Source organism: Styela clava, chromosome 6 (assembly GCF_964204865.1).
Source record: "Styela clava chromosome 6, kaStyClav1.hap1.2, whole genome shotgun sequence".
In the NCBI taxonomy this organism is placed as follows: domain Eukaryota; kingdom Metazoa; phylum Chordata; class Ascidiacea; order Stolidobranchia; family Styelidae; genus Styela; species Styela clava.
Genome location: NC_135255.1, coordinates 6,134,335 through 6,147,783, shown reverse-complemented (window position 1 = coordinate 6,147,783; position 13,449 = coordinate 6,134,335). Strand labels below are relative to the sequence as shown.

Sequence of the window (13,449 nt, the reverse complement as noted above, 5' to 3'; positions counted from 1 at the left end):
CACATGAGATACTTCTCATGTTTTATAGGTTTTGCTTGCCCTCCAGGATTCTCTATTTTTAATGTATGTTTGTTATGGAGTTTGCGAGATATTTCTCGATTCTGGCCTCTTTAGCGCCACAAAAAAAATCATCACGGAAATTGAACGCTTATGACGTTGGATTTGTTTTGAAACAAATTTCAGTTGATGGCTGACGCCGTTACTGCAGACGCATTGCGACCGTTGGAATACTCAAAACAAAAGGGATTTAAACGTTACACATTTGTCGAAGTGATGGCACAATTCCGAGCAATCAGATATAGGCCTAGTAGCCATTATATTATTTGCAGAGAAGGACAGCTTAAGGTAAATATGTATTGCTGGATCTTGTCTTGAGTATTGGGAGTTGACTATTAATTTTAAATACCGACCTATTGTTTTTATACGTTGTTCTAATATCGACTTCAATCAAATGAAAATAAAAGTTTCGAATGGTAAATCAGTAATGTCATACGGTACCGGTAAAGATCAGCAGTTACCAGTTAAGTGTAGTCATCAATGTTGGTTTGTAGGATATTACCTACCGTACTAGGGTGGTGCAGCCAGTTTGCGGACGATTTCATTCAAACCGCTATAAAATAAAAACCAATATTTCTAACCCGGTAATTTTTTCACCGTATGTTCATTGGCATTTATTCTACACGCTACAACTCGAATTAACTTTCTACGACCAGGGGTTAAAGCTATACAAACCACCAAAGTACGACACTCAGAAGACGAAATTGCGACCGAACGACCAGCGTGCGACCACGGATTTCGAGCCTTAAACATCGTTTCGGCTGCGTCGAGACTACAACATATGCAGTCATGCGTGGAAAAACTGGACTTTTAATTGCATTTTTGACCGTCATATATTTTAACAACACGGTTATTTCGAAAACCCACATGTTTTTGAATATACGTGCCGCGATTTAGCCTTCAATAGTGGCATCAAAACAATAAAATAGCATAACCCTTAACCGTCCTTGAAACAATAAAATTTTACTAAATGAGTTTGTTGCTTTCGACGCAAACAGCAATTTTTACCTGATATTTTCAACAAAATTGCCATTGTGTTCACTTCTCATCAAAAGTTATATGTGATATTTTCAAGTTTCTGCCTTATATGTTAGAAACATTACCCTTTTGCGTATTTCGTACATCACTGGCAATTTTTAAAGACTATGTTTTGATTTAAACTATGACCATATTTTTGTGTACTTGTAGATAAAATGTTGCTTAGAGAATATAAGACACACAATCAATTCCAACAAGAATTTTTTATTACTCACATAGTCGCAGTAAAATATTCTATATGGCAGAAATACATTTGCAGCAAAACCAACGAAGTCCCTCTACTGCTGATGCGCTTAAATGCGGATTCAGCTCTGTGCAGTGCAGATGGAACCACTTATCGCACTGATCGCACGCAATCCAGCGTGGTTCATCAGGCCCACCATTGAACTGCACCTTACATACATTGCAATCTTCCTTCTTTTTTTCTTTTTGTTTTATAGACAAATTTCGTCTCCTTTTCAGAGGTTTGACCTTCTCTAAACTCATATTTTTCTGTTTTTCTGATCTTTGAATTTTGCTTATCTCTTTTCTGTCTGCCCTTTTCCTTTTTTGTTCCTCAGCTAGCCTTTTTTTCTCGATTGAATCTTTCAACTCCGTTACAGCTCGATCAGATGACAAATTATATAGTGGCATATTTTTGTAATTTTTCACGGGCCTTTTCTTTTCTGGTATTTTAAACAACTCTTTTCTAGCCAAATTTGTCGAATCCGTATTAACACAAAAACTTCTTATTTCTCTTTTTCTATTTTCTAGTTCTTTCAAAGTCTCCAACTTCAGGTGTCTCCATGCGATATATACCCCACTGCCTTCTATGTCTCCACACTCTAACTTCTTTTCAAACAGTGTCTTTTCATCTCTATTCATACCCCTTTCCAACGCCTCTAAAGCTCTCCTGCCCTTAGAATCAATTGGTGACAGACTCTCGTACATTTTGGAAGCCGGGGATGCTAAAGCACTTGTACTCTGATCATTTAGATTTAGCTCAACAACATCTGTTGTATTACAACCAGGATCGGGTGATCGAGATGTAGATGGCTGGTCATCCAATATATCAGACATATTCAAAGTGATAAGTGCGTCTTCAGGCTGTTCGTCGTCAAATAAAAGTAAATCCAAGTACGACACATCATGATCTAGTTCATTCGACGCCAACATGCTTTTAGTCGGGAATTCTATATTTCCACCTTCAATAAACTTTGGGTCAGCAAGCGACATTGGGGCCATGTCGAGATTATCGAAGACAGGTTCTACGTCAGTAATCGCAGAGCCATTCGCTTCCCATATCTGTTGTTGAGAATTAGCGTGGGCCGAGGGCTTTGGGGATTTTGACATTGATGGTTCATCGTCAACAAATATGGTGGACGGTAATGCTTTTTCCAAATCCACAGCTCCAATATTTGGAGGCCAGACGCCACATGATTTAAATGAATTTACTATCACATCCAAGCGTGAGGTTCGTAAGTACGCCTGGGTAAAAACTCGACCAAAGGTGTACTTATCAACCACACACTGCTCTTTTCCAAAAAAAGAATCACAACAGCGACTCCAATTTCCTTTGAAAGGGCCATAAAATCCTTTGTCCAGTGGCTGCAGAATATGTGTAGTGTGGGCAGGCAAACAGTAGAGAATGATATTATTTTCTCGGGCTAACGTGCTTGTGCGAAAATCTTTGTGGGACGTGTGACCATCAAGAAGAAGTACGACGGCCCCCCTTGTTGACTTGTTAGGTAAATTAGGTATGAATAGTTGTTCCATCCAGTCATAGAATGAATCTTTAGTCATCCAGCCCTTATCAGTCACATGACATCTGCTGCCATCGGGAAAATCCAGTGCATGAGACGGATTCATACGCTTGCCGGGGAAAAGTATGTAGGGCGGAAGGATGTTACCGCTGGCGCTGATGCAAATCAGCACCGTGATTTGAGTTTTATTGCTGCTGGTGATGTTATAGCAGGTTTTCATCCCCCTGCCAGCCACGACTTTTTTACCGGCTTTCGTTTGAAAAGAAAATCCGGTTTCGTCGCAGTTGTATATACTACTTCCGTTCGTGATGTTGTTTTCCTCTAACATTGCCGTGTACTTTTCCATCCAACTGCTCACCTTTTTTTCCGAACAAGCCATGGCTCGCGCCACCTCCAATTTTTCCGTTGTCATGGTTTTCAGGTCCGGGTTCCGCGACAAGAATCCGCACCACCAGGAGTCACTTGGGAGATTATTCCTGAAATACCGCACACGCTTTCCCGACAAATCTAGCATGTTTTTTACCGTTTGAAGCACCTGAAAAAAGGTAATTATTTGAAAAAATGCTATCACTCAGATTTGGTGTAGATTAGGATATGTCTCACGTCTCTCTTGCCCATCCCGAGTCCACGCTTGGCCATGTCCTTCAAAAATGTTTTCAGCGACTCTTCCTCTTCGGATGATAAAGCAGTGGGGGGCCCACGTTTAGGCATTACATCCAATGACCTTTTTCCTTGAAAATGTAAGATATGACGCCGTTACTATGATAAATTGGAATGATTTGTAATAAAAAAAATATACATACCTGTTATACGATCGGTCAAAGTAGATTTGGGGATTCCGTAACGCTCTGCTGCTTCGCGATGAGACATTTTTTTTTCAGTAATGGCTTTTAAAGCTTTTTTCAAATTTTCCTTCGTGTACTTTATTTTACGTTTTGTAATGTGTCCAGGCATTTTTTTAATTTAATATATCTGTACGGAAAAAAAACTAACAAAGTTCATAAAATTTCATTTTTTTTTTCATTTCGGCCAACAGGATGGATGTTTCCGTGACCCTTGACCCCATAAAAATTCTCTTTAATTTTTGGAAGCACTACTAAAAACTGACAAATAAAAATCTCTCTCTTTGAATAGCACGCATAACTACGAAAGCGAGGCAATGTTTACAACCATGCATGTATATCTACCTGGCCCGCTGCACTAATTCAGTCATACTCACCTCGTGTCAATTTATCAATAAATGTTGCTTAGGCCAGGAATATTCTGACAATTAAACTTCTACGCGTTGATTCTAATAAGTTAAAGGACGAACTGTTAACTCAACCTTTTAGGACATAACCCGTCAAATTACAAACGAAGCACCGCATGGCAGCAGTCAAACACACAAAAACATGGTGGTCGCAAATTGGCTGCCGAATATATTATCGACTTATTGGGAATGCGCACCCCCCCATTCCCCCCCCCTTTTGATGTAGAAACGTGAAATTTTGAAGATGGTTAAATAAACCACAACTCCACTCACCTGCCAATTTTCATGTTTTTATCTATCATATTTCTATAGATTTTCAAGCTATTCCAAAGGGACGATGGGTAGTTGGCAACATGAAAAAATAGTCCGTTTTTTTTCTTCGGTCGGTTTTTCGGTCGTAACTTTTTTGTGTGTGGCCGCATTTTAGTGTAATTTCGCAGAGCTACGAGGGATAAGTGGGCGATAGCGTGTGAGAAATATCGTCGCGGTCCGTTAATTTTTTCGGCATTAATTAAATCGATGAAGTTGATGGCCGCAAATAGGTCGTGTCCGCAAAGTGGGTAAGCCACCCTATACTGCTATATGTATTGAATGCATTCTCATCATATTTATATTTGTGATATCATGATTAGGGATATACCGTATTTATTCAATTATAACGCGCACTCGTGTATAACGCGCACCTTTAAATTTTGAATGAAAATTGGTATAAAATTTTTTTTATTTTTTCTCTACTAACTAGCCTACTGGTAAGCACATAAGGTAACAACTCACAGCATGAACAAAAATTTATTAAAAGCACACAGTAATTCAAAACTCTTCAAAATCGGATTCAGTCTCTGATTCACCAAACAACTGTTCGATTTCTGTTCATGGGTTTTTTTTTTGGGGATTGAATTCTCTAGAAGCTTTTCTATTTCCATGAGTTTCCGCATAATCAACAACCTCCAGTTTGAATGCAGCCCTATATGCAGAACGTTTTTGTCTTGCCATAATAGATAATGGGTAATATATAATGGGTATCTACAGTACAGTACGATAATGGCAAATAAATATTCTCAACACAGCGGGAATGTCAAACGCATGCTGAGCTGTCGCATGTGCGTGTGCTTGCACGAAATCGAACGCTTGCACGAATATCAAGCGCACGCTGAGCTGTCGCATGTGCGTGTGCTTGCACGAAATCGTCCTGCATTGGAATGTCCATGCGCGAGCGCACGCACGTTTCAGATGTTTAAAACCACATTTTCAATACCGCATTTCTCAGACCTCGTGTATAACGCGCAGCATTGATTTTTGCCTAAAATTCAGTTCAAAATTTTGCGCGTTATAATCGAATAAATACGGTAAGTTTCGAATATTTTATTTTCGAATCGAATTCCGAATCGGAATGTTCTGATTCGAATATTTCCGAATCTGATTCTATTTAGTATAACATGATATTATCGTTAACTTTCTTTAAATTTGGAAGAACTATAGCATAAAGTGTGATGAGATATCAATGATGAACTTGAAGAATGAGTATAGTTAGTAGAAAAACCCATTGAATGGTTGCATCAACTACCTAGTACCGGTACTAATATATTAGAGAAGTTTTGTGTAGTTTGTATAGTGATCGTTTCTTCTGAAATTAACTTTCAATATTCATCCAAATGATAAACGCCAGTGAGACATGTGTTAGTACCGTTTGCGCCGTATTTTTAGAGGAAATCAAATGATACCAAGGGAAGAAATCGCAGACCTTTGTTTTAAATGAGGAATAATGCTGTTATTATAATGACATTACATAGGTAATTAATAGAAACGTTTATATAATGTAGGATTTGTAAAACTTCTTAACATTTTAAATAGTCTAAAAAACATTGTTTTCTCTAAAGCTGTGACCCATGTAAAATACTCCTAGTGTTCCAACTCGGGAACGCTGTAAACATAGGGAAAATAAACGCTTTTGGTCAATGATGAGATGGAATATAACAACCCCCGAGTGTTACGACCTGGGAACGCTTTAAACGCAAGGAGAACAAACGCTTTTGGTCGATGTTGAGACTCGTCCCTGCATTGTGCAATCGCTGCGTGGTATCTAAATTATCATTTTTTTTTAAATAGAATCAAGCCGTTTTTTCTTAAATTGCTTCAAATCGATTCGAATTAAGTTTGATTCGAATCGCTTGGATTCGAAATTCTGAAACTTACATCCCTAATCATGATACACCTGTACCGCTGTACCGTGAGTCATACAGTCATAGGTCGGGAACCCATGGCTCGCGAGCCATTTATGTCTCTTTTGGTGACAACATATTGCTGCCACAAAAATCCAATATTCTAAGGCTAAGCTTACTACTGTGAACAGGTTCCTCTTTTATAGACAAATTTGGCTGAAAATTTGCCAATACGTTTGAGAACGAGCGCTTCAGCGAATGTCAATGTTATACGAGGAAATTGCCAGACTAGCAATGTGACAAAACTCGGAATCTAGGATTCTGGAACATATTTTGTGATATCACGAAGCGTTAGAGTCGTGGAACAATAAAGGAATTAAAGTATTTTGTCCGCTTGTATTGTTTATTTGTAATATTTAGATTGGACAAAGCTAATTTTTAAAGCACTACAATACTGAGATGCCCAAAAGAAAGAAAGGTGATGAGTATCGTGGATTTCAGCTTGTGCTGAATGTGAGCAGTCCTTCAAGCCCCTCAGCGACATATTATTAATTGTATATTGATATTGTTTGTTCTAATTGTTGAGTAGAAATTCAAGACATGATAAAGTGGTGAAAAAATGTTATATGGCTCGCACCGAAATGTCATTGAATATACGTACCTTTCAAGGCTCTTTTGACCAAAAAAGTTCCAGGCTCCTGATATAAGTTGATATAACTAGTAGTATATAACTAGTTAATATAATGCAGTCTGCTGTTGGGTATTCACATTTTCATGGTATCTGTAAATAAAATTGAGAATTTGATGTTTCTACTAATTGCATTTTATTCTCCAGCTTCACTAACTCTTATTTTTAATAACTTAATTTTTTAACTGATATTTCAGGTAACCTATAGTTTGATAGTGGAAAAGTCTGTTCCATTATTTAATTACCTGTATACATACATATTCTGGGAAGGATTTGAAAAAAAGTGACATGGACTGGAAATCCAAATTGAAAAATGCTTTGCAGTCACAAGCTACATCAAGTACTTCGGCTGAAACAGAAGAGGAAAAAACAGCAAAAGAGTTGAATCAATTTACTGAATTATATACAAAATGGAGAGGCAGTTCAACCAGCAAATGTGAAACATACAAAACCATTCCACGATTTTATTACAGGCTTCCTGCTGAGGATGAAATTTTATTGCAAAAATTAAGAGAAGAATCCAGAGCTGTTTTTCTTCAACGAAGAAGCAGAGAATTGCTTGATAATGATGAGTTACAGAATCTTTGGTATCTTCTTGATAAACATCATACACCCCCTACTACAAATGAAGAACAAATGATCAATTATGAAGATTTTCTGGAAGTTGGGAAGAAAGCAGGAGAGAAATGCAAACAATTTTTTACAGCGATAATTTTTTCAAAGTTAAATCAAAAAGATTATATGGGAAGAATTTCAATTTTACAATTTTTTAATTATGTTATGAGAAAAGTGTGGCTTCATCAAACAAGAATTGGTTTAAGTTTATATGATGTGGCCGGACAAGGATATTTGAGAGAAGCAGATTTGGAGAATTACATACTAGAACTCATTCCTACTCTACCTCAACTTGATGGGCTTGAGAGATCATTCTATTCATTTTACGTCTGTACAGGGGTTCGAAAATTTTTTTTCTTCCTGGACCCGATGAGAACGGGTAGAATTAAAATTCAGGATATACTTGCTTGTGGATTTCTAGATGATTTATTAGAACTCAGAGATGAAGAATTATCGAAAGAAGTTCAAGAATCTAACTGGTTTTCTGCACCTTCCGCTTTACGTGTTTATGGACAATATTTGAATCTTGATAAAGATCATAACGGAATGTTAAGCAAAGAAGAGCTGGCGAGATATGGAACAGGGACATTAACTAAAGTGTTTCTTGATCGAGTCTTTCAAGAGTGTTTAACATACGACGGTGAAATGGATTATAAAACTTATCTCGATTTTGTTCTTGCTATGGAAAATAGAAAAGAACCTGCTGCGCTACAATATCTATTCAAATTACTTGATGTACAAAACAGAGCGTATCTGAATGTATTTTCTTTAAATTACTTCTTCAGAGCTATTCAGGAAATGATGAAATTGCATGGACAGGACCCAGTATCATTTGCTGATGTGAAAGATGAAATTTTTGATATGGTGAAACCTAACGACCCATTGAAAATAACATTGCAAGATTTAATCAGCAGTGGCCAAGGTGAAACTGTAACAAATATCTTGATTGATCTTAATGGATTCTGGACCTATGAAAACAGAGAAGTTCTTGTTGTAGATTCTGCAGCAGATGACGATGTCTGACAATTAGTAGTATTATCTACTGTGTTACGTTTGCAATTTCTTCACAAGGCATCTTAATAATCGGATATGAAAAAATGTTGTTATGCGTTGTGTGGGGCTTACATGATTTACATATCATTAGATGATTGTGGAGAGCCTTGTTTGGAATGGGAGTATGCAAATATAAACAAAATGCTGATGAATACACAAGAAAGACATTTGGTTTGCGAGACTTGGTTTATACAGTAATTGACTTATGCCAATCACCTTGCCATAGTTGGTGTAGTTGGAATTTTGGAGATGTAAATTTGATGATTTTGTGATATTATGATATAATTATATCTTGGGTGATCTTGAAATTTAGAAGATAGGCCTAGGTATCTTCATGAACTTTGTTCGAAGTACTTTATGTATTCGAATTAAAATTTTGGATTCATAAAAATTTCAACTTGGCTTTCAAGAGTTGTGAAAGGTTGTTTTTAGAAATAACACATTTCATAATTTTCTATATTGTATAAACTGGAATTTCTTAGAGTTTTTGACTAAATTTCTATTTTTCCAATATTTCTATTTCATTCAATTGCTATCTCTGAATTTCAAATATCATCATCATTCATCATTATGAATGGTTGAAACTCAGAAATGATTTGCAGAGCAGAGTTTTGGATTACCAAATAATTTTAATATGAATCCACCAATCTACAGTATCATAGCCATACATCTGCTTACTTTGTTTTTATTATTTATACCAACCCTGTCTAGCAATCAATCTGCGATCAATTTAGAAACCAATGTTCCAGTTCTGCAATTCTGTTCCCAACCTAACTGATCATATTATATTGTGATTACCATTAATAAAACAGGGCCATTCCCTGCCATAGCCGCAGGATCCTCTATTTGTGTTATGAACTCTTTTTTTAACTTTTTTAACACATATTTTTTGATTTCTCATATTTCTAGGTTGTAACATTACCCTACATTAGTTGTTAACTCCATCAACAAAATGCCATCCAAGTTATGCGATTACGATATTCTATATACCATCGGTTCTGGTTCATATGGAAAATGTCTGAAAATCAGACGGAAAAGTGATGGAAAGACACTGGTTTGGAAGGAAATGGATTATGGTTCTATGACAGAGCCGGAAAAACAGCAGTTGGTGTCAGAGGTCAATCTTCTGAGAGAATTAAAACACAAATACATAGTGAGATATTACGATCGAATTATTGACAGAACCAGTAGTCGCCTGTATCTTGTTATGGAATACTGTAGCGGTGGAGATCTGGCAAGTATAATATCGAAGAAGCGGAAGGAACGATCATTCATGGAGGAGAACTTTATTTTGAGGGTTTTTGCTCAACTTGTACTTGCATTACAGGAATGTCACAGTCAAAGAAAGAAGTTAGGCCAAGGAAAAATTCTTCATCGTGATTTGAAACCAGCCAATGTATTTTTAGATTCATCTAATGATGTGAAACTTGGAGATTTCGGTCTGGCACGAGTGCTGAACCACGACACAAGTTTCGCAAAAACTTTCGTTGGAACGCCGTATTATATGTCACCAGAACAGATGAATAAATTGTCTTATAATGAAAAATCTGATATTTGGTCACTTGGATGTTTAATTTACGAGCTTTGTGCACTTTTGCCTCCTTTCACTGCAGCGAATCAAAGGTTATTAGCTGTTAAAATCAAGGAGGGTAAATTCCGTCGTATACCATCTAAATATAGTGATGAATTGCAAGACTGCATTTCACTGATGCTAAAAACTTCTGCAGCAAGAAGACCAACCATTGATGAAATCTTGAAAATGGATTTACTGCAAGATACTCTGGAAAAATGTGGGCTCACACCTCCAGTTAGCCCAGCTGCATTAAAACCTCAAGTAGGAATAGAGGTTATAGAGGATAAGAAAATGGAAAGAAGAAAGTCATCATCATCTAGTGATAGTAGTGAAAGTGAGAAGAGAGAATCACCAGAACCTGAAGGTAAAACAAAAGAAGAAGGGCTTGAATTACGTTTGAGAGAAATTGAGAAAAAAGAGAGAGAGCTGAAAAGGAGAGAAAAACTTCTTGAAGAGAGAGAAAGAATGGCAGAAGAAAAAATGACAAATGCAGAAACACTTATCAAGCAATACAGAGAGATGAAAGCTGAAAAACAAGATCTTTTATCAAGAGCTGGATTGTCAACAGAAGCATTGCACGAAAAATATGAACGCCTTGGTATTTTACCAAGCAAGAAACAAGTTCACTTTGCAATGGAGTCAAAAGAAAATAATCCTGGATATCATGATGATTATAGATACCGAAAACTCAGCGGAGTTGGACCAATAAGTGATAAACATCTTGGAGATTACAGACATAAACTTCGAGATTTGAGATTACAAAACCAGGCAAATATGAGATATGAAAACAATATCAAAAACAGGCATCTGCTAGGAATGAGATAAATTGTTCCGATATTTGATAATAAATATAATGGAAACATGATGACTTGATGTACAAATATAATCACTCCTTTACCAAAAACATGAAACACAAACTATATCAAGAATGTATTGGAATGTATAATGCTGTTTTTAGATAATTGAATAATTTTGCGTAGCTGTGAGATTATTGTGCTGGATTTTACTTATTTATAGAGCACTGTTTTGTTTTATTTTCAATTAGTATCATGTGTGCCAATGAATGATTAATGTCACCAAGTTACTAAATAAATCGATTTGATTCTCAATTGGTACACATTGTTCAGATTAAGAAGGTCTTTTCATCCTTGTAATACTCCTATTGATCTAATTTTATATTTTCTAATTTTTTTTTTCAAGCGATTTTAACAAAAAAATTTTATAGTCTTGGCTGCTCCATTTTTCTTTATACTTCTGCTGTTACTTGTTTCATGCTCATTTTATTGGTTGATGATTTGCCTTGCCGTACTACTGTTTAAGTTTAAACTGTGATATCAGAAATTAAAAAAAAAATTACATTTGAGGCAACATTTATTGGAAGTTGCTAATAGTAAATTTCAAAAAGGAAATTCGGCATCCAGTAATACCGAAAAGGCGACTTATTTTTTCTTTGTACAACAATTTAATTATACACAAATCTATGACCATTATTTGCATACTTTCATTCGTTCACAACGTTTTTTCATACGGTGGAAATTTTAAAATATTTTTTTGCATTTCTAGCAACATGTAATTAATATGTCTCTCTTCACGTCTCACTCAAATTTCACTTATATTTGTCTATGTGTATTCTTTCTATGCAGTGCACGGAATAATGTTTGAAGGAATTTACAAGAATTTATTGCTGACCAAAAATACTTACTAAGATCAACAAACCTCTCAGTCTGATATTATTGAGAATTTAAATAGGTTATGTTTTCAATAGGAATTTGAATTTTTAAAACATCATATGCTATTCATTTAGCATTAGCAATGTTAGAAAATTATTTTATTCATATTCATATTTTCTGTGTTTTAAAAGTGGCGGGAATTCAAGTTTATGTCATAATCCTTGTATTTTTAGTATGCTGTCCTCAATCAATAGCTCAATTTTTTGCTGCTATTATTTCTTTATTTATGTCTATACTTTTCAGTTGCGTAAAATACCCATATGAATCACAATTTCACATTTCTTCTTGCTCACAGCACAAAACGGTTATTTTTTATTGGCAGCCACACAACAAACAAAAATAGTTTCAAGGAAAAATATCATCTTCCCTTGCAATAACATTATAATAATGATCGTGGTAATGATCTATAAACGTACATATTAGACCGTTTTCTTGTTGCTTGTGCTTATAATTACTATTTTAGGATTAGTCTTGACTCGTCAGTCGTCACAGGATTTATCATATAAGAGTATGCCGATGACATTTTTCGTATAACTGCTTTCATGCATTTAACACATGACATAAGCAGTCCCAGGATATTACTTTATTATGCCGTGGATCTTTTTTAAAACTGAAATAAATGACCAGGATAATAGCAAATCATGTACTTTTTAGAACGTAATGGTGAGTTGTTTATGTATCCTGCATTGGAAGTATAATTGCGAGTTGCTGAACGCATACGATTAGATGAGTAAGAGTATAGTCGGTAATGTGCAAATGTTTGTAGGTGTTAATTAATGTACCTTGGTACGAAGGTCCTTTTATCGGAATTTGTTGAAGGGGATGTGCCGGGCAAGAATTACATTTTGCCGACGCTCCATTATGACTAGAGCAGGAGTGGGCAACCTTTTCTGTTCTTGTGCCAAAATCAAAAAAATTCTGTAAACTGTACACGTGTAAAACTTTAAAACGTGTACAGTATTGAAGTAATTTTCAAGAAAATATCAGACCGACAAAAAGATATTATATGTTACTTTTCCTATTTTCCATCGGTGAGATTTCCGCCACTGCATTACCTCCAACAGAGATTTTCGCAGTGGCGGCGCGTGGTCATTTTCACAACCGGGGCAAGCTACTGCGGGACCAAGTCTCACCCCTATCTACGGGGACAGGATGAGCGCTGTAAGTTCTCCCATCATTTTATGAGTATAAAAACCATTCCATCGGTAACAACCAATCGGCAAAAGCGACAATTTTTAACGATAAGAAAGTGTCCTTAAAACCGGTCCAAGTCAAGGGATTATTAAATATAGACATAGTTTATTTTGAAACCTCTTTCAAAAGGAAAGGCAATATTTACCCAGATAAATACAATGACATATTAACAGAAACTTCGAAAAAGCAGACAAAACCTAAAATAAGGTTTAAAACGTTACTATGAAGAAAGGAAAGCTAATGCAAAGATAAGGACATGCGTCGCTCACTCATAGATATATATGCTGCTAGACTTCTACTGCTTGAACATATATGCAACACGCCGCGGTTTCTTGGAAGCAAAATGCTCAA

General features: G+C 36.1%; 2 protein-coding genes across 3 annotated transcripts; both read left to right on the top strand.

Moving 5' to 3' along the window:
- The first annotated feature begins 200 nt into the window (after positions 1–200).
- LOC120331250 (serine/threonine-protein phosphatase 2A regulatory subunit B'' subunit gamma-like) lies at positions 201–9,510 on the top strand. Of its 2 annotated transcripts, none has more exons than XM_078113494.1 (2): positions 201–345; positions 6,666–9,510. In XM_078113494.1, exon 2 carries the CDS (start codon positions 7,222–7,224, stop codon positions 8,569–8,571), a length of 1,350 nt encoding a protein of 449 aa, XP_077969620.1. In that variant the 5' UTR covers positions 201–345; positions 6,666–7,221; the 3' UTR covers positions 8,572–9,510. The 2 variants fall into 2 exon arrangements, with proteins under 2 accessions (XP_077969620.1, XP_077969621.1); XM_078113495.1 differs by having other exon boundaries at positions 218–345; positions 6,452–9,510.
- Positions 9,511–9,544: 34 nt separating this feature from the next.
- LOC120331196 (serine/threonine-protein kinase Nek2-like) lies at positions 9,545–12,543 on the top strand. Its single transcript, XM_039398265.2, has one exon. The coding sequence runs from the start codon at positions 9,554–9,556 to the stop codon at positions 10,997–10,999; it is 1,446 nt and encodes a 481-aa protein (XP_039254199.2). The 5' UTR covers positions 9,545–9,553; the 3' UTR covers positions 11,000–12,543.
- The last annotated feature ends 906 nt before the right edge of the window (positions 12,544–13,449 follow it).

What these genes read in the sequence shown, in the direction of transcription:
- LOC120331250 (XM_078113494.1), top strand. Translation starts at nt 7,222, where the DNA reads ATGGACTGGAAATCCAAATTGAAAAATGCTTTGCAGTCACAAGCTACA.
- LOC120331196 (XM_039398265.2), top strand. Translation starts at nt 9,554, where the DNA reads ATGCCATCCAAGTTATGCGATTACGATATTCTATATACCATCGGTTCT.